At 65.6% G+C, this 20,412-nt stretch overlaps 2 protein-coding genes across 2 annotated transcripts in view; one reads left to right on the top strand and one right to left on the bottom strand.

The window, feature by feature from the left end:
* The window catches only part of LOC132322710 (G-patch domain and KOW motifs-containing protein-like), a 22,308-nt gene extending 18,902 nt beyond the window's left edge, over nt 1-3,406 (top strand). Inside the window, 5 exon segments of the mRNA XM_059837414.1 lie at nt 754-879; nt 1,639-1,673; nt 1,675-1,730; nt 2,960-3,020; nt 3,114-3,406. Coding sequence (XP_059693397.1) covers nt 754-879; nt 1,639-1,673; nt 1,675-1,730; nt 2,960-3,020; nt 3,114-3,264 — 429 coding nt within the window. The 3' untranslated portion in view covers nt 3,265-3,406.
* Nucleotides 3,407-5,703: 2,297 nt separating this feature from the next.
* On the bottom strand, nt 5,704-19,885 carry LOC132322709 (putative tRNA (cytidine(32)/guanosine(34)-2'-O)-methyltransferase). The gene is given in 21 exon segments (XM_059837413.1): nt 5,704-5,729; nt 6,559-6,682; nt 7,161-7,264; nt 8,429-8,512; nt 8,606-8,684; nt 8,686-8,709; nt 8,833-8,886; nt 8,997-9,049; nt 9,150-9,228; nt 10,168-10,264; nt 10,828-10,865; nt 10,867-10,898; nt 12,038-12,180; nt 12,990-13,165; nt 16,108-16,200; nt 16,358-16,380; nt 16,674-16,734; nt 16,736-16,771; nt 17,653-17,761; nt 17,763-17,806; nt 19,751-19,885. Coding segments are annotated over 21 exon segments (1,566 nt in total). The 5' UTR covers nt 19,838-19,885.
* Nucleotides 19,886-20,412: the final 527 nt, after the last annotated feature.

Genomic DNA, 20,412 nt, shown 5'->3' with positions numbered 1-20,412 from the left:
CCCCATGGCCCCCCCGGCCCTATAGAATCCATCCCCCATTCCCACCCCCAGCCCTATAGAAATCCATACCCCCTGCCCCCCCAGCCCTATAGGATCCATACCCCCTGCCCCCCCAGCCCTATAGGATCCATCCCCCCATGGCCCCCCCGGCCCTATAGGATCCACCCCCCATGGCCCCCCAGCCCTATAGAATCCACCCCCCTGCCCCCCCCAGCCCTATAGGATCCACCCCCCATGGCCCCCCCAGCCCTATAGAATCCACCCCCCTGCCCCCCCCAGCCCTATAGAATCCATCCCCCTGCCCCCCCAGCCCTATAGGATCCACCCCCCATGGCCCCCCCGGCCCTATAGAATCCATCCCCCCTGCCCCCCCCGGCCCTATAGAATCCATCCCCCCATGGCCCCCCCGGCCCTATAGAATCCATCCCCCCATGGCCTCCCCAGCCCTATAGAATCCACCCCCCATGCCCCCCCCAGCCCTATAGAATCCATCCCCCATGGCCCCCCCCAGCCCTATAGAATCCATCCCCCCATGGCCCCCCCCCAGCCCCTATAGAATCCACCCCCCATTCCCACCCCCCAGCCCTATAGAATCCATCCCCCATGGCCCCCCCCAGCCCTATAGGATCCACCCCCCATTCCCACCCCCCAGCCCTATAGAATCCATACCCCATTCCCACCCCCAGCCCTATAGGATCCACCCCCCATGGCCCCCCCGGCCCTATAGAATCCATCCCCCCATGGCCCCCCCAGCCCTATAGAATCCATACCCCCTGCCCCCCCAGCGGGCTGCCCTACTACTGGAACGTGGACACGGACCTGGTGTCGTGGCTGTCCCCGAGCGACCCCAACTCCGTCATCACCAAACCCGCCCGGAGAGCGCGGGGGGCGGCAGGTGGGCACCCCGAAACTGGGGGGGGACCCCAAAACTGGGGGGGGGACCCCAAAACTGGGGGGATCTCCAAAACCCGGGGGACCCCAAAACTCGGGCAGGTCCCCAAACCCTGGGGTGGATCCCAAAACTGGGGGGTAACTGGGGGGACCCCAAAACTTGGGTGGGGGGGCCTAAAACCTGGGGGGGACCCCAAATCGGGGGGAACTGGGGGGGATCCCCAAAACTGGGGGGTGGGGGTCCCAAAAATCTAGGGGTGTCCCCAAAATCCTGGGGAGGAGCCCAAAAACTGGGAGGGTCCCCAAAATCCCTAAGGGGGGGGGCCAAAATCCCGGGGGGAACTGAGGGGGTCCCCAAAACCCTTGCGGGGGGAATTGGGGGGTCCCCAAAATTCAGGGGGGTCCCCAAAACTCTGTGAGGGAATGTGGAGCTCCCCAAACCTTTTGGGGGGGGGGGGGCTCTTAAAACCTCGCAGGTGGGGCTGGGGGTCCCCAAAACCCCGGGGGTGAACTGGGGGGTCCCCAAAACCCCGGGGAGGATCTGGGGAGGTCCCCCCCAAGCCCTGGGTGGGGCAGGGGGGGTCCCCAAAATCCTGCAGGAGGAACCAAGGGGATCACCAAAACCCCATGGGGGGATCCGGGGGGGGGGAAAGGGGGGGTCTCCAAACCTCAGGGGGGATCTGGGGGGTCCCTCCGGGAGATTTGGGGGTCCCCAGCCCCCCCTGAGCCCCCCGTGGGCCCGCAGAGGCCGAGGAGCCCCCCGAGAAGGAGGAGGCGCCGCGGGGAGCGCCGCGGGCACCGGCGCGAGGAGCTGGCCCCCTACCCCAAGGGCAAGAAAGGTACCGGGGGGGGGGTCCCCCCGAATTTTGGGGGGCTCCGAGGGCATCTCAGGGGTTTCCAGAGAGGTTTTGGGGGGTTCTGCAGGGGAGTCCCGGGATTTTGGGGGGTTTCCAGGGTTCTGGGGGGATTCCTCCAGGATTTTGGGGGGCTCTGAGAATTCCGGGGGGGGAATTTGGGGGTCTCCCCAAGATTTCGGGGGGCTCCGAGGGGGGGGGGTCCCTGGATTTCGGGGGGCTTTGGGCATTCTGGGGCAATTCCTCAGGATTCTGGGAGGCTCTGAGTGTTTGGGGGGGGATTCTCCTTGGATTTTGGGGGGCTCTGGGGGGGATTCCCCCAGGATTTCAAGGGGCTCTGAGTGTTTGGGGGGGATTCTCCTGGGAATTTGGGGGGCTCTGGGGGGGATTCCCCAGGATTTCGAGGGGCTCTGAGTGTTTGAGGGGGATTCTCCTGGGATTTTGGGGGCCCCGAGGAGGGTCCTGGGGATTTCAGGGGGGTTCCAGGGGGGCTCCCAGGGATTTTGGAGGGCTCCGAGGGGGGGGGTCCCCGTGGATTTTGGGGGGCTCTGGAGGGGTCCCTGGGATTTTGGGGGCTCTGAGAAGGGTCCTGGGGGTTCCAGGGGGGGTTCCCCTGGGATTTTGAGAGCTCCGAGTGGGGGGGGGTCCCTGGGATTTTGGGAGCTCCGAGGGGGGGGTCTCTGTGGATTTTGGGGATCTCCGGGGGGGTAGTCCCATGGATTTTGGGGGGCTCCGGAGGGGGTCCCTGGGATTTTGGGGGCTCTGAGGAGGGTCCTGGGGATTTCAGGGGGGTTCCAGGGGGGATTCCCCTGGGATTTCGGGAGCTCTGAGGGGGGGGGGGTGCCGTGGATTTTGGGAGCTCCCAGGGGGGGTCCCTGGGATTTTGGGAGCTCTGAGGGGGAATCTCCGTGGATTTTGGGGGGGTTCCAGGGGGGATTCCCCTGTGATTTTGATAGCTCCAAGTGGTGGGGGGTCCCGTGGATTTTGGGAGCTCCCTGGGGGGGTCCCCGTGGATTTTGGGGGGCTCCGGAGGGGGTCCCTGGGATTTTGGGGGCTCTGAGGAGGGTCCTGGGGATTTCAGGGGGGTTCCAGGGGGGATTCCCCTGGGATTTTGGGAGCTCCGAGGGGGTATCCCGTGGATTTTGGGGGTCTCCGGGGGTTCCCTGGGATTCTGGGGGTCTCCGGGGCCGCGCTGACCCCCCCGTGCCCCCCAGGCGGCCGCAAGGACGAGGAGCTGGACCCGATGGACCCCAGCGCCTACTCGGACGCGCCGCGGTACGGGAGGGGGGTCCCGGGATCCCGGGGGGGGGTTTTGGGGTGCCCGAAGCTCTGGGGGACCCCCGTGAGCCCCTCGCCGTGTCCCCGCAGCGGGACCTGGTCCACGGGGCTGCCCAAGCGCAACGAGGCCAAGACGGGCGCGGACACGACGGCGGCCGGGCCCCTGTTCCAGCAGCGGCCGTACCCCAGCCCCGGCGCCGTGCTGCGCGCCAACGCCGAGGCCTCGCGCGGCAAGGACTGAGCGGCGCCCCGGGAGCGGGACACCCCCAAACCGGGGACACCCCCAAAATGGGGCACCCCCAGAATGGGGCACCCCGAAATTGGGGGCACCCCCAAACCCCCACCATCCCACCCAGGAACCCCGAAACTGGGGCACCCCAGAATGGGGCACCCCGAAACCGGGACACCCCCAAACCCCCACCATCCATCCCACCCAGGAACCCTGAAACCGGGGCACCCCCAAAATGGGGCACCCTGAAACCCCCACCATCCCACCTAGGAACCCCGAAACTGGGGCACCCCCAAACCCCCACCATCCCACCTAGGAACCCCGAAACTGGGGCACCCCCAAACCCCCACCATCCATCCCACCCAGGAACCCCGAAACTGGGACACCCCCAAAATGGGGCACCCCGAAATTGGGGGCACCCCCAAACCCCCACCATCCATCCCACCCAGGAACCCCGAAACTGGGACACCCCCAAAATGGGGCACCCCGAAATTGGGGGCACCCCCAAACCCCCACCATCCATCCCACCCAGGAGCCCCGAAACCGGGGCACCCCGAAAATGGGACATCCCCAGAATGGGGCACCCCGAAACCGGGACACACCCAAACCCCCGCCATCCCGCCCAGGAGCCCCGAAACCGGGGCACCCCAAAACCAGGACACCCCCAAACCCCCACCATCCGTCCCACCCAGGAACCCCGAAACTGGGGCACCCCAAAATGGGGCACCCCCGCGAACGGGACACCCCCAAACCGGGACACCCCCAAACCCCCACCATCCATCCCAGGAACCCAGAAACCGGGACACCCCCAAAATGGGGCACCCCAAAACCGGGGACACCCCCAAACCCCCCACCATCCATCCCACCCAGGAACCCCGAAACTGGGACACCCCCAAAATGGGGCACCCCGGGAACGGGACACCCCGGGAACGGGACACCCCCAAAATGGGGCACCCCCAGAATGGGGCACCCCGGGAACGGGACACCCCGGGAACGGGACACCCCCAGAATGGGGCACCCCGAAACCGGGACACCCCCAAACCCCCACCATCCATCCCACCCAGGAACCCCGAAACCGGGGCACCCCAAAATGGGGCACCCCGAAACCGGGACACCCCCAGACCCCCACCATCCCACCCAGGAACCCTGAAACCGGGACACCCCCAAAATGGGACACCCCCAAACCCCCACCATCCATCCCACCCAGGAGCCCCGAAACCGGGACACCCCCAAAATGGGGCACCCCGGGAACGGGACACCCCCAAAATGGGACACCCCGGGAACGGGACACCCCCCAAACCCCCACCATCCATCCCCACCCAGGAGCCCCGAAACCGGGACACCCCAAAACCAGGACACCCCCAAACCCCCGCCATCCATCCCAGGAGCCCCGAAACTGGGGCACCCCCAAACCCCCACCATCCATCCCACCCAGGAACCCCGAAACTGGGACACCCCCAAAATGGGGCACCCCGAAGCCGGGACACCCCGAAAACCCCCACCATCCATCCCACCCAGGAACCCCCAAAGCTCCGGGGACCCCAAAACCAGGGACACCCCCAAAAATGGGGCACCCCGAAATTGGGGACACCCCAGAACCCCCACCAGCCCCTGCAGGGACCCCCAAAGCTCCGGGGACGCTCTCAGCCCCCAGCCCGGGTGAGCCCCTCACACCCCAGAGACCCCCAAAGCTCCCCGGGCACCCCAAGGCTGAGGGGTTCCCCCAAACCCCCCAAGGGGTCCCCCAAATCCTCCAGAGCACCCCAAAACATCAGGGGGTCCCCCAAATCCTCCAGAGCACCCCCAAAACATCAGGGGGTCCCCCAAATCCCTCAGAGCACCCCAAAACATCAGGGGGTCCCCCAAATCCTCCAGAGCACCCCCAAAACCTCAGGGGGTCCCTCAGGACCCCCCAGAGCACCCGGGGTCCCCCCAAGCTCAGGAGAATCCCCTCAAACCCCAGGGCCCCCCCAGTGCTTCGAGGGTCCCACAAACCCCCCGGGACCCCCAAAACCCAGGGGTGCCCTAAATCCCACTCCAAACGCCCCCCATCCCCCCCAAACCCGGGGTCCCCAAAACCCAGGGGTGCCCCAAATCCCCCGGGACCCCCCAAACCCCTCCCAGGACCTCACAGACCCCGAGGGACCCCCAAAGCTCGGGGTTCCCCCAAAGCCTCAAACCTGGGGTCCTCCCAACCCCCGGGGGTCCCCCCAAACCCTCAAATCTCGGGACTCACTTAAACCCCCAAGCCTGGGTCTCCCCAAAGTTCAGGGTCTCCCCAAACCTCCAAACCCGGGGTTCCCCCAACCCCCGAGGGTCCCCCCAAAGTTCAGGGTCCCCCCCACACCCCCGAGGGTCCCCCCACCCCTGGGGTCCCCCAGCCCCCCTTTATTGCAATAAAGGCGCCGCAGCCCCGGGAATGGAACAAGGGGGGGGTTTATTGGGGGGGGGTCACACGCGTGTGCAAGGGGAGGGTCCTGGGGGGGCCTTGCACACCCACCAGGGTGCTCACACACCCACCAGGGCCATCCTTGCACACCCACCAGGGTGCTCACACACCCACCAGGGCCTTGCACACCCAAGTTTCAGTCCAGAAGACGGAGCCGGCCCAGCTCCTCACACGGGGCTCCTTCCCCTTCACACGCGGGTCCTTGCACACCCATCTCACACGGGGGCTTTTCCTTCCCTCCTGGGGGGCTCCTTGCACACCCATCCCCTCCTGGGGGGCTCCCTGCACACCCATCCCCTCCGGGGGGGCTCCTTGCACACCCATTCCCTCCTGGGGGGGCTCCCTGCACACCCATCCCCTCTGGGGGGGCTCCTGCACACCCATCCCCTCCTGGGGGGCTCCTTGCACACCCAATCCCCTCCTGGGGGGCTCCTTTGCACACCCATCCCCTCCTGGGCGGCTCCTTGCACACCCATCCCCTCCTGGGGGGGTCTTTGCACACCCATCCCCTCCGGGGGGGGCTCCTTGCACACCCATCCCCTCCAGGGGGGCTCCCTGCACACCCATCCCCTCCTGGGGGGGGTCTTTGCACACCCATCCCCTCCTGGGGGGGTCTTTGCACACCCATCTCCTCCTGGGGTCTCTTTGCACACCCATCCCCTCCTGGGGGGCTCCTTGCACACCCATCCCCTCCTGGGGGGCTCCCTGCACACCCATCCCCTCCTGGGGGGCTCCTTGCACACCCATCCCCTCCGGGGGGGCTCTCTGCACACCCATCCCCCTCCGGGGGGGGGTCTTTGCACACCCATCCCCTGGCTCGAGGCCCCTTCCTGTTCCTCCGGGGGGGCTCCCTGCACGCCCGGGGGGGTCTCCGGGCCGGGGTCGCCCCCCCGGCGCCAGGCGGCAGGCCCGGGCGTAGGGGGGGGGCGATGGGGGGGGGCGGGGGGCGGCAGGTAGCGGTACGGCCGGGGCGGGGTCCAGCTGGGGGGGACAGAGGGATGGCCCCCAGTACGGACCAGTATGGCCCCCCAGTACAGACCAGTATAGCCCAGTGCTGCCCCACACCCACAAGCACCAGGCAAGAACTCCCCGGTCCCTCCCAGTCCCCCAGTCCTTCCAGTGCCCCCACTCCCATTCCCAGATCCCCCAGTCCCTCTCTAAGTCCCTCTCCCCGGTCCCTCTCCCAGTCCCTCCCAGTTCCCCCAGTCCCCCCCCACTCCCATTCTCAGTCCCCCCAGTTCCCCCCAGTGCTCCCAGTCCCCCCCACTCCCATTCTCAGTCCCCCCAGTCCCATTCCCAGTCCCCCTCCCAGTATTCCCAGTATTCCCAATCCAGTATTCCCAGTCCCTCCCAGTTCCTCCAGTCCCATTTCCCAGTTCCCCCCATTCCCAGTCCCTCCCAGTACCCCCAGTTCCCATTCCCAGTCCCCCCCCCAGTCCCCCCCAGTACCCCCCAGTACCTGCAGGGGGTAGGTGCGGTCGGGGTCGAAGGCGCTCAGGTCCCCGCAGGCCACGAAGGGGACGATGACACGGGAGGGGCCCGAGAGCCGCGACAGGGCCAGCCCTGGGGCACCCCCAACCGTGGGCACCCCAAAGCCACCCCAATCCAACCCCAAATCCCATGGGCACCCCAAATCCAACCCAAATCCACCCCAAATCCCATGGACACCCCAAAGCCACCCCAAATCCAACCCCAAATCCCATGGGCACCCCAAATCCAACCCCAAATCCCATGGGGACCTCTAATCCAACCCAAATCCCATGGGGACCCCTAATCCAACCCAAATCCCGTGGGCACCCCAAATCCAACCCCAAATACCACTGGGGCACCCCAAATCCAACCCAAATCCCACTGGCACCCCAAATCCAACCCCAAATCCAACCCAAATCCCACTCGGCAACCCCAAATCTAACCCCAAATACCATGGGTACCCCAAATCCAACCCAAATCCCACCGGGCACCCCAAATTCAACCCAAATCCAACCCCAAATCCAACCCCAAATCCCACTGGGGCACCCCAAATCCAACCCCAATACCGTGGGCACCCCAATCCCCACTGGCAGGGCACCCCAAATCCTTAGGGCACCCTAAATCTGACTGGGGCACCCCAATACCAACCCCAAATCCCGTGGGCACCCCAAATCCCACTGGGCCCTGGGGGGCACCCCAAATCCAACCCCAAATCTGATTGGGGCACCCCAAATCCAACCCCAAATCCTCAGGGCACCCCAAATCCAACTGGGGGGACATTGGGGCACCCCAAATCCCATTGGGCACCCCAAATCCAGTGGGGGACATCAGGGACACCCCAAATCCCATTGGGCACCCCAAATCCAGTGGGGGACATCAGGGACACCCCAAATCCTCAGGGGTCCCAATTCCCCCCTCCCATCAAAATGGCAAGGGACACCCCCCAGTGGCCCTGAGACACCCCAAAATCCCCCCAGAGACCCCTCAGAATGTCCCCAGACACCCCAAAATCCCACCAGGGACCCCCAAATCCCACCAGGGACCCCCAATATCCCCCCAGGACCCCTGAGAACGCCCTCAGACACCTCCCAACCACCCCCAGGCACCCCAAAATCCCACCAAGGACCCCCAAATCCCACCAGGGACCCCCAATATCCCCCCTAGGACCCCTGAGAACACCCCCAGGCACCCCAAAATCCCACCAGGGACCCCCAATTTCCCCCCTAGGACCCCCAAGACGCCCCCCGTGCCCCTCACCCGCCTCGGGCTCCAGCAGGGGGTTCTCCATGCTGGGCACGAAGCCCTCGGGGGGGCTGTAGCCACGGCACACCACGAAGGCCTCTGCCAAAAGAGGGGGTCGGGGGGGTCCCCCAAACTCAGCGGGGGTCTCCCCGCGCCCAGGGGGGTCCCCAGGGGTCTGGGGGGGGGTCCCACCAATGCTGGAGTTGCGGCTGCTGCGGGGCTTGGCGCAGGTGACGTCGGGGAAGAAGAGGCGCAGTTGGGAGTAGAGCAGGGGTCACGTCCTTGCCCCGGAAAATCTGGGGGGACAGGAGGGTCAGCGCCCCCTTTCTGGGGCCACAGGAGGGGCCAGCACCCCCTTTTTGGGGCTGGGGGGCTCCAGGACCCCCCCTCATTTTGGGGGGATCCCCTCAGGGACTCACCTTGGCCACGAAGGTGCCGCCTTTCTTCAGGACGTGGGTGGTGATGTTCAGCGCCTGGAGGAGGGGAGACCCCCAAAAGGGGATTTGGGGGGGTTTGGGGGGCTCTGGGGGGGTCCCCAGGAGGTTTTGGGGGGGGATTTGGGGGGCTGAAGCCCCACACTTACTGCCAGCAGCAGCTGGGCCTGGATGTACTCGTCGAGGTCATGCAGCCCCGTTACTCGTGGGGGCAGTTTGGGGGTCAGGGGGGTTTGGGGGGATTCTGGAGAGAGTTTTGGGGGCTCAGGTGCCCCCCCAGGCCCAGCCCCCCCCAAACTCACCGTCAGGGGCCCCGTCACAGACCACCAGGTCAGCCGGGTGCCCCTCGAAGTGGCGCCGGATCTCCTGGGCTGTGGAGGCCTGGAGGCAGGAATGGGGGCAGGAAGGGGTTAATGGGGTCTGGGGGGAATGGGGGCAGGAAGGGGTTAATGGGTTCTGGGGGGAATGGGGGCAGGAAGGGGTTAATGGGGTCTGGGGGCATGGGGGGGAATGGGGACAGGAAGGGGTTAATGGGGTCTGGGGGGAATGGGGGCAGGAAGGGGTTAATGGGGTCTTGGGGGGAATGGGGGCAGGAAGGGGTTAATGGGGTCTGGGGGAATGGGGGCAGGAAGGGGTTAATGGGGTCTGGGGGGCATGGGGGGAATGGGGAATGGAAGGGGTTAATGGGGTCTGGGGGAATGGGGGCAGAAGGGGTTAATGGGGTCTGGGGGCGTGGGGAATGGGGGCAGGAAGGGGTTAATGGGGTCTGGGGGGGATGGGGCAGGAAGGGGTTAATGGGGTCTGGGGGGAATGGGGGCAGGAAGGGGTTAATGGGTCTGGGGGAATGGGGGCAGGAAGGGGTTAATGGGGTCTGGGGGGCATGGGGCAGGAAGGGGTTAATGGGGTCTGGGGGCATGGGGCAGGAAGGGGTTAATGGGGTCTGGGGGATGGGGCAGGAAGGGGTTAATGGGTCTGGGGCAGGAAGGGGTTAATGGGTCTGGGACAGGAAGGGGTTAATGGGGTCTGGGGGGCACAGGGGAGGAAATAGGGTCAGGAATGGGGTCTGGAATGGGGTCTGGGGGACATGGGGAATGGGATCAGAAATGGGGTCTGGGGTGCAGTGGAGTCTGGGGGGCTCAGAGGGGTTTTGGGGGGGTCAGGGGGGTTTGGGGGGGGCTCAGGGGGGTTTTGGGAGGCTCAGGGGGGTTTTGGGGGGCTCAGGGGGGTTTGAGGGGGCTCGGGGGGGTTTTGGGGGGGTCAGGGGGTTTTGGGGGGCTCAGGGGGGTTTGGGGGGTTCAGGGGGGTTTGGGGGGTCCCCACCTTGGTGATGTCCCCCTGGATCTGCAGCACCCCCGGGAGCGGCGCCATGGCCTGGAGATCCACGGCCACCACCTGGGCTGGGGAGCCCTCGGAGCCCCTGGGGGGGTCAGGGAGCCCCAGTGACCCCCTAGTGCCCCCCAAACCCCCAGGGACCCCCCCAGACCCCCAGGAACCCCCCCCAGTGCCCCCCAAACCCCCAGTGACCCCCCCAGTGTGCCCCAATGCCCCCCAAACCCCCAGGGACCCCTGCAGTGTACCCCAAACCCCCAGGGACCCCCGCAGTGTGCCCCAAACCCCCAGTGACCCCCCCCCCCAGTGACCCCCCAGTGCCCCCCAAACCCCCAGGGACCCCCCCCCCCAGTGACCCCCCCAGTGCCCCCCAAACCCCCAGGGACCCCCAAACCCCAGTGCCCCCCAAACCCCAGTGACCCCCCAGTGTGCCCCAAACCCCCAGGGACCCCCAGTGCCCCCCAAACCCCAGTGACCCCCCTAGTATCCCCCAATGCCCCCCCAGACCCCACTGGGATTCCCAGTCCTCCCAGTGCTCCCCAGTGCTCCCAGTGCCCCCAGTCCCAGACCATGGCCCCCAAAGCAGCACCCCCAGACCCCCAGTTTGGGGCTCCCAGTGCTCCCCAGTGCTCCCAGTGCCCCCAGTCCCACCTGAGGTGCCGACTCAGCACCTGGCTCCAGCTCCCCGGGGGCAGCACAAAGATCCACGGCCCGCTGGACCCCTGGAGCCAGTTACACCAGTTAGACCAGTTACACCAGTTAGACCAGTTAGACAGTGATCCCAGACCCCTGGGAGCCCGGTTAGAACCAGTTACACCAGTTAGAACCAGTTAGACAGTGATCCCAGACCCCTGGAGCCCAGTTAGAACCAGTTACACCAGTTAGACCAGTTACACAGTGATCCCAGACCCCCGCAGCCGCTTACACCAGTGATCCCAGTCACACCAGTTACACCAGCCCTCCCAGTTTCACCAGTATCCCCAGTGCTCCCAGTTCCACATCCCCCAATCTTCCACTCCCCCCCATTTCCCCATTCACCCCCACTCCCTCACAGTCCCCTCCAGCTCCCCCCACTCCACCCATTCCCCCCCAGTGCCCCCAGTCCCCCCCACTCCCCCAGCTCCCCCCCATTCCCACCAGTCCCTCCCAGTCCCCCATTCCCCCAATCCCCCCAGTACCCACCTCTGCCCCCAGGCCCCCACTCTATCCCATTTCTCCAGTCCCCCCACTCCCCCCATTCTCCCATCCCCCCAGTCCCCCCATTCTCCCATCCCCCCAGTCCCCCTACTCCACCCCACTCCCCCCAGTTCCCTGATTCACCCCCACTCCCTCCCAATCACCACAGCTCCCCCATCCCCCCCATTCCTCCACTCCCCCAGTTGCCCCATTCCCCCAATCCCCCAATTCCCCCCCAGTGCCCCCAGTCCCCCCCATTCTATCCCATCCCCCCAGGCCCCCCAGCTCCCCCCATTCCCCCAATCCCCCCAGTCCCTCCCAGCCCCCAATCCCCCAATGCCCCAGCTCCCCCATTCCCCCAAGCCCCCAGTCTTCCCAGTCTCCCCAGCTCCCCTCATTCCCCCCAATCCCCCCAGTTCCCCCAGCTCCCCTCATTCCCCCAATCCCCCCAGTCCCCCAGCTCCTCCCATTCCCCCAATCCCCCCAATCCCCCCAGCTCCCCTCATTCCCCCCATCCCCTCATTCCCCCAGTCCCCCCAGTTCCCCCAGCTCCCCTCATTCCCCCAATCCCCCCAATCCCCCCAGCTCCCCTCATTCCCCAGTACCCCCAGTCCCCCCCATCCCCCCAGTCCCCCATTCTCCCCCAGCTCCCCTCATTCCCCCAATCCCCCCAGTCCCCCCGTACCCCTCAGGAGCTGGAAGCGCTGCTCCAGCTGCAGCAGTTTGAAGGCGCTGCGCGCTCTCCAGCCGCCCTCCTTGGCCAGCGGTAATAAATGTCCCTCTTGTCCTTGGAGGAGCGCCCCATGGCACTGCGGGGACACCCCCAAACTGCGGGGGGACACCCCATTAACGGGGGGGACACCCCATTAACGGGGACACCCCACACCGCCCTCCTTGGCCAGCCGGTAATAAATGTCCCTCTTGTCCTTGGAGGAGCGCCCCATGACACTGCGGGGACACCCCAAACATGGGGACACCATTAACGGGGGTACCCCATTAACGGGGGCACCCTATTAACGGGGATACCCCACTAACGGGGGCACCATAAACAGGGGGCACCCATTAACTGGGGCACCCCAAAAACAGGGACACCCCGTTAACCGGGACACCATAAACGGGAGGAACCCACAAACAGGGACACCCCAAAAACGGGGACACCACAAACGGAGGCACCCCCAGCCCCAGCGGGGTTATAGCATCCCCCACCCGTGGCGCTGTAATCCCCACACAGTTCGTTATTTGTGCGCCCTATTATTTATTTATAGGTTTTGCCGTTTATTTGTAGGCGCTACCCTAAACAAAGCGCTGTTTATACGGGGGGGGCACACAAAAATGGGGGGCTCCAGGGAGATCCTGTGTCTCCCACACCCACGGGTAATGGGGGGTTCCCAGGGGCTGCTCAAACCACTACAAACCCCTCAAATCCCATTAATTTAAGTCGCGGTAATTTTAAATTAAACCCTACATTCACCACAAACCCTCACCGTGCCACTGCGCATGCGCCGCCCCGGTGTCACCGCCCCCTGGCACAGCGGCCGCGCACGCGCGGCCCCGCCCACCCCGGCGCGCGCGCGACTCCCCCTCCCCCTCACAAACCTCCCCCCCCCCCGCCCCGCCCCTCCCGCCCGCCGCCGTACCGGAACGCGCCGGGGAAGGACCGGAGAGCAGCCGCGGGAGGAAAGAGGAACGGACGCGGCGGGAGCGGTGAGGGCGGAGCGGCGGCGGCGGCGGCGGCGGGCGTGGGGCGCGTGCGCGCGACGGGAAGCGTGAGGGAGGGCGCGCGGGGGATGGGGGGGGGGAACTCCTTTTGGCACTGCGCATGCGCGGGGCGGGGCGCGAGTTGTGTGGGGGTTTCCCGCCTTTTTACGTGAGGGGAGCGGGGACTGTCCTGCCTCTCTTTCGCTGTGCAGGAGCCGTGAGGGGTGGAGGGGTTTCCCGCCTTTTTCCGTGAGGGGAGCGGGGACTGTCCTGCCTCTCTTTCGCTGTGCAGGAGCGGTGAGGGGTGGAGGGGTTTCTTCCCTTTTTCTGTGAGGGAGCGGGGACTTTCCTGCCCCTCTTTTGCTGTGCAGGAGCCGTGAGGGGTGGAGGGGTTTCTTCCCTTTTTCTGTGAGGGAGCGGGGACTTTCCTGCCCCTCTTTCGCTGTGCAGGAGCCGTGAGGGGTAGGGAGGTTGCTCCGTTTTTCTGTGAGGGATGGAGGGGGTTCCTCACTTTTTCCGTGAGGGATGGAAGGGTTTACTCCCTTTTTCCACTAGGGGTGGATTTCCTCCCTTTTTCCGTGAGGGATGGAGGGGGTTCCTCTTTCTGTTTGGGGATGGGGAGTTTCCCGGCCTTTTAACATGACGGGTGGAAGGTGTTTTCCCCTTTTTCCGTGAGGGGTGGAAGGGTTTCCTCCCTTTTTCCATGAGGGGTGCATTTCTTCCCTTTTTCTGTGAGGGAACGGGGAGTTTCCCGCCCTTTTCCGTGACGGGTGGAGGGGTTTTCTCCCTTTTTCCGTGAGGGGATGAGAAGTTTCCCTCCCTTTTTCCGTGAGGGGATGAGAAGTTTCCCTCCCTTTTTCCGTGAGGGGATGAGAAGTTTCCCTCTCTTTTTCCGTGAGGGGATGAGAAGTTTCCCTCCCTCTTTCCGTGAGGGGATGAGAAGTTTCCTCCCTTTTTCCATGAGGGGATGAGAAGTTTCCCTCCCTTTTTCCGTGAGGTGATGAGAAGTTTCCCTCCCTTTTTCTGTGAGGGGACTGGGAGTTTCCCTCCCTTTTTCCGTGAGGGGATGAGAAGTTTCCCTCCCTTTTTCCGTGAGGGGATGAGAAGTTTCCCTCCCTTTTTCCCTGAGGGGATGAGAAGTTTCCCTCCCTTTTTCCGTGAGGGGATGAGAAGTTTCCCTCCCTTTTTCCGTGAGGGGATGAGAAGTTTCCCTCCCTTTTTCCGTGAGGGGATGAGAAGTTTCCCTCCCTTTTTCCGTGAGGTGATGAGAAGTTTCCCTCCCTTTTTCCGTGAGAGGATGAGAAGTTTCCCTCCCTTTTTCCGTGAGGGGATGAGAAGTTTCCCCCCTTTTTCCGTGAGGGGATGAGAAGTTTCCCTCTCTTTTTCTGTGAGGGGATGAGAAGTTTCCCTCCCTTTTTCCGTGAGGGGATGAGAAGTTTCCCTCCCTTTTTCCGTGAGGGGATGAGAAGTTTCCCTCCCTTTTTCCGTGAGGGGCTGAGAAGTTTCCTCCCTTTTTCCATGAGGGGATGAGAAGTTTCCCTCCCTTTTTCCGTGAGGGGATGAGAAGTTTCCCTCTCTTTTTCTGTGAGGGGAGGGGGAGTTTCCCTCCCTTTTTCTGTGAGGGGAGGGGGAGTTTCCCTCCCTTTTTCCGTGAGGGGATGAGAAGTTTCCCTCTCTTTTTCCGTGAGGGGATGAGAAGTTTCCTCCCTTTTTCCGTGAGGGGATGAGAAGTTTCCTCCCTTTTTCCATGAGGGGATGAGAAGTTTCCCTCCCTTTTTCCGTGAGGGGATGAGAAGTTTCCCTCCCTTTTTCCGTGAGGGGATGAGAAGTTTCCCTCCCTTTTTCTGTGAGGGGATGAGAAGTTTCCCTCCCTTTTTCCGTGAGGGGATGAGAAGTTTCCCTCCCTTTTTCCGTGAGGGGATGAGAAGTTTCCCTCCCTTTTTCCGTGAGGGGATGAGAAGTTTCCCTCCCTTTTTCTGTGAGGGGATGAGAAGTTTCCCTCCCTTTTTCCGTGAGGGGATGAGAAGTTTCCCTCCCTTTTTCCGTGAGGGGATGAGAAGTTTCCCTCCCTTTTTCCGTGAGGAGAGGGGGAGTTTCCCTCCCTTTTTCCGTGAGGAGGGGAGGGAAGGGTTTTCCTTCCCTTTTCCCTGTGCCAAGGGGGTTCTCCCGCCCTTTTCCCTTGAGGGGAGAGGATTCTCTCAGCAGGCGGAACCGTGCTGGGAGGGTTTGGGGCGCGCTGGGAGCTCTGGGGTTTGGGGTCCATGATGGTTCGAGCCCCCTCAGGATCTATAGACACCCTCCACAGGCTGTTACCGTGACAGACACACCGGAACCGATAATGCAGTAATAAAACCCCTTTATTTCCCAATATATTGCCCCCAAAAGCCTCCCGCAGGCTGGGGGAGTGGCGGGGGGGAACACCCCAAAAACTAACAGGCACCCCAGAAACTGAGGCGGGCACCCCAAAACCCGTGAGGGACAAGGGCACCTTTAAACCTGAGGGGGTCTCCCCAGGGGGAAACTGAGGCACGGGCGGTTCAAGGCACTTGCAAAGGCGTTTGAGGCAAGGGGCAACCCTTAAGGGACCCCCCCGATCTACCCCTGTTCCCCCCCCCCCGGGGGGACCCAGGCATCGGGACCCCTCAATAATTTAAGGCTGGGGGTCCCCCTGTGCGGGGGGAGGTTTGGGGAGGGCTCTGCTGGTGTTCTTGGCTTGTTCAGGCACCCTCTGGAGACTCTGGAGGGGGCACAAAGGGGGGGATTAGTTACACCCCCAGGGGACCCCCAAACCCTCTGGGGGTCCCCAGCCCCGGCTCTCCCCCCAGTACCCTCCAGAGGGCAGCAACCCCCTCCCAGTGTTTCCAGTTCTCCCCTCTATGTTACTCCAGTTCCACCAGTAGGGCTGCCCTCCCTTTCCCAGTTCTCCCAGAGCTCCCAGCTCTCCCGTACAGGTCCTTCCCAGCGCTCCCAGTCCCCCACAAAGGGCAGCAGCTCCTTCCCAGTGCTCCCAGTACCCCCCCACACAGGCCAGCAGACCCTTCCCAGTGCTCCCAGTACGCACCAGTGGGGGGCGGCGGTGTGGCCCTGCCGTAAGGGGAAGGTGATGTAGGCATCATATCCCAGCAGGACCCCGGCCAGGATCCCGAACACCTGGGGGGGCAGGGGGATCAGAGACACCCAAAGCCCCCTGCACCCCCAACCAGCCACCTCCCTACACCCTGGCCAGGAGCCCCAACACCTGGGGGGGCAGGGGAATCAGAGACCCCTCCCCAAACCCCTGCACCCCCCCAACCAGCCACCTCCCTACACCCTGGCCAGGAGCCCCAATACCTGGGGGGGCAGGGGGAATCAGAGACCCCTCCCCCAAACCCCCCTGTACCCCCAAAGCCCCCTCACCCCTCAAGACAGGGGGGTCAGACACCCCCAAACCCCTCCTTTGTACCTCCCAAGCCCCTCCTACACCCACAAAGACCCCCCCTCAGCCAGGAGCCCAAACACCTGGGAGGGCTCACAGAGACACCTCAACCCTCCCGAACTCCCTCCTGACCCCCAGGTCAGGAGCCCCAACACCCGAGGGGGGGTCAAGGCCCCCCCAAGCCAGCCCCCCAAATTCCCCCCCTCACCCCTCCCCGCGATGCCGGCGCCGTCGCGGTGGCTGACGATGACGATGAGGGAGATGATGAGGGAAGAGCACAGCCCCGATGACGCAGCGCGAGAAGTCCTGGGGGGCACACAGGGCACCCCTCAGAGACCCCCCAAACCTTCTGGGAACCCCAGGGGACCCCCAAACTCTCTGGGGACCTCCAGTCCCCAAGGACACTCCCCCCACTCAGCCACTGCAGGACCTCCCAACCCTCCCCACAGCCCCCCAAACCCCTCCCTATCCCCCCAGTGCTCCCCCCAGCCCCCTGTAATCCCCCCAAACCCCTTCCCAGCCCCCCAAAGCTCCCCAAACCCCCTGTAATCCCCCCAAACCCCTTCCCAGCCCCCCAAAGCTCCCCATACCCCCTGTAATCCCCCCAAACCCTCTTCCCAGCCCCCCCAATGCTCCCCCAAACCCCCTGTAATCCCCCCAAAACCCCTTCCCAGCCCCCAAAGCTCCCCAAACCCCCTGTAATCCCCCCAAACCCCTTCCCAGCCCCCCAGTGCTCCCCAAACCCCCCTGTAATCCCCCCAAACCCCTTCCCAGCCCCCCAGTGCTCCCCAAACCCCCCTGTAATCCCCCCAAACCCCTTCCCAGCCCCCCAAAGCTCCCCAGCCCCCTGTAATCCCCCCCAAACCCCCTTCCCAGCCCCCCCAGTGCTCCCCAAACCCCCCTGTAATCCCCCCCAAACCCCTTCCCAGCCCCCCAAAGCTCCCCAGCCCCCTGTAATCCCCCCAAACCCCTCCCCAGCCCCCCAGTACTCCCCAAACCCCCTGTAATCCTCCCAAACCCCTTCCCAGCCCCCCCCAAAGCTCCCCAAACCCCCTGTAATCCCCCCAAAACCCCTTCCCAGCCCCCCAAAGCTCCCCAAACCCCCTGTAATCCCCCCAAACCCCTCCCCAGCCCCCCAAAGCTCCCCAAACCCCCTGTAATCCCCCCCCAGTCCCCCTGTTGCTCACGCTCCAGCCCCAGTGCAGCAGCTGCATGCGGGGCGGCAGGCGGCAGCTCCAGGCCAGCAGCACCAGCGCAGCGAACACCAGCTCCACCACCGCCAGCCCCACGTAGCCCAGTGCGCGACGCCCCGAAACACACCAGGGTCAGCAGGCACAGCACCTGCGGGACAGGGACCTATGGCATCCATAGGGGACCCCCCCACAGCCCCGAAACACACCTGGGTCAGCAGGCACAGCACCTGCGGGACAGGGACCTATGGCATCCATAGGGGACCCCCCCCCCACAGCCCCGAAACACACCAGGGTCAGCAGGCACAGCACCTGCGGGACAGGGACCTATGGCATCCATAGGGGACCCCCCCCCCACAGCCCCGAAACACACCAGGGTCAGCAGGCACAGCACCTGCGGGACAGGGACCTATGGCATCCATAGGGGACCCCCCCCCCACAGCCCCGAAACACACCAGGGTCAGCAGGCACAGCAACCTGCGGGACAGGGACCTATGGCATCCATAGGGGACCCCCCACAGCCCCGAAACACACCAGGGTCAGCAGGCACAGCACCTGCGGGACAGGGACCTATGGGCATCCATAGGGGACCCCCCCCACAGCTCCTCTGGGCCCCCACAGAGACGTGTACCCCGTTATACGGGCATGGCCCTTATGGGGTGTGTGCTGGGGGCCCTATAGGCCTCTGTGAGCCCCACCCAGGCTCCCTGGGCTCCTCTGGACCCCCTATAGACCCCATAGAGACCCCCTGAGGTGTACCCCATTAGACCCTATGGGATGGGCCTGTGGGCCTCCACCCAGGCTGCCTAAAGGAACATAAAGGGACCCCTCTGGTGCATTCAGAGACCCCTATAGCGCTTGTCAGACCCCATGTTTGACTGCTAGGGCCCCTATAGGGATCCTGAGCGTTTCCTATAGGGCCCTACAGGTTCTGACCTGTCACCTCGAGACTCTTGGAGCACCTCTGTTATACCACTGTGGGGTCACCTATAGGACCCCCCCCCCCCCCATAGCGCCCCCTGTGGGCACGCCCATGTCCCCGTGGGTCCCCGGCCCCGCGTGGGCGGCGGGACAAGGGCGCCGCTGTGGGAGCGCCGGGGCGGGGCCGTCTCCCGGCAACGGTCACCATGGCAACGGCACAACAACGCCCCCCACCCGCCCTTCAAGGGGCGATGGCGTGGGTGGGGCCCGCCGGGCGGGGGGCTCTTAAAGGGGCAGAGGTCGGAGTGCCTTAAAGGGGCCGCTCCCGCCGTGACGCGGCGAGCGCCGCCCGGGCTGGTGCAATAACGGCTGGCACGGCGGGCCGGGCACCGCCCGAGCCCCGCTTCTCCCCGGGCAGGGCCCAGACATCCGGGCTCCCTCCGTCCTCCCCAGACAGGGCCCCCGGCCCCGCCCTTCTCACCTGCCCTGCCCCGCCCCACCCCCCTTTCCCAAGGGCGTTGTCCCTCCACGCGCCCGAAACGGGACCGGGAGTGGCGGGGGGAGCGGGTGCCTGCTGTGTCCCACGGCACAGGGGACATTGCGGGGGTGTCACCCCCAGGCACCCGGCTCCCGCACTGCACGTGTCGGCCCCAGCGCTCCGGGAGCGCTCCGGGAGCCGGGCATCCCCCGGAGGGGATCCGGTGTCCCGCTGTCCCCCCGAATGGGGACCGAGGTGTCGCGGTACTCCCGGTCCCTTCCAAAGCGGGGACCCAGGCAAAACCGCCATCCCGCTCCTCCAGCCCTGCACGGAAACGGGCACCACGTGTCGGGGTGTCCCCGGGATCCCAAAATGGGGATCCAGGTATCCTGCTGCCCCTCCCCCCGAGAACGGTGATCCCAGACATCCTGCCCCCCCCCCAAACCGGGACTCACGGATCCCCCTGCCCCCCGAATGAGCGCCCAGGCGTGTCCCCCCGCTCCCCAAAGGAACCGGGCACCGAGTCACCGTGCCCCTCCGAACAGGGACCGGGGCATCCCGCTCCTCCCGCCGCCCCGAGCGGGACCCAGATGTGTCCCGTGTGTTCCCCCCGCCCCACCGGTGCCCACTCTGGTGGGTCCCCCAGCCCCGGTGTCCCCAGCCCGGTGCCCCCAGCCCGGTGCCCCCGTGTCTCACGATCTCGCCGATGAGCACCAGCCCCTTGCGGGTGCGGCTGAAGGCGAGGCAGGTGGCGGGGCAGCTCTGGGCCCCGCTGGACTCCATGGCGGGACCGGGCGGCACCGAGCGGGCGGTGGCAGCGCGGGGGGGGGGGGCGGGGGGGGCCCCAGGGAGCTGGCACGGCGCGGGGCGGGGCCTGGCGGCGCGCGCCGGCACGCCATTGGCCGGCGGGGGAAACCCCTATTAGGGATGAACGAGGAGGGAGCCCCGGGGGCGGGGCCTCGGGCTTGGCGCGCCGTCACGTGACCGGGCGGGGCGGGGGAACCCCCGGCTGGGGGTCCCGGGGGCGGAGCTTGGAGCGTGGAACCCCCTGCGATGATTGGGTCGGGGGTCCTGGGAGGAGGAGCTGAGGGTGGGCGGGGCTTAGAGCGGGGAACCCCCTGCGCGTGGCGGTGGGCGGGGCTTGGCGCAGGGGAAGCCCCGGGCGGTGGCGGGAAGGCGACCCCCGATGGGCGGGGCTTGGAGGGGGCAGGGCCGGGGGAGTCCTGGGATTGGGGGGGCGGTGGGGGTCTCTGAGGGGGTTTGGGGAGCCCTGGGGGTCCCTGGGGAGGGTCTGGGGGGGATCCAGAGGGGCCTGGGGCGGGCTGTGGGGTCTCTGGGGGTCCCCAGCGCGGTTTGGG

Source organism: Haemorhous mexicanus (assembly GCF_027477595.1).
Source record: "Haemorhous mexicanus isolate bHaeMex1 chromosome 35 unlocalized genomic scaffold, bHaeMex1.pri SUPER_35_unloc_2, whole genome shotgun sequence".
Classification (NCBI taxonomy): Eukaryota; Metazoa; Chordata; class Aves; order Passeriformes; family Fringillidae; genus Haemorhous; species Haemorhous mexicanus.
The sequence above is the reverse complement of the archived record's forward strand: the minus strand, read 5'-3'. Positions and strand labels throughout refer to the sequence as shown.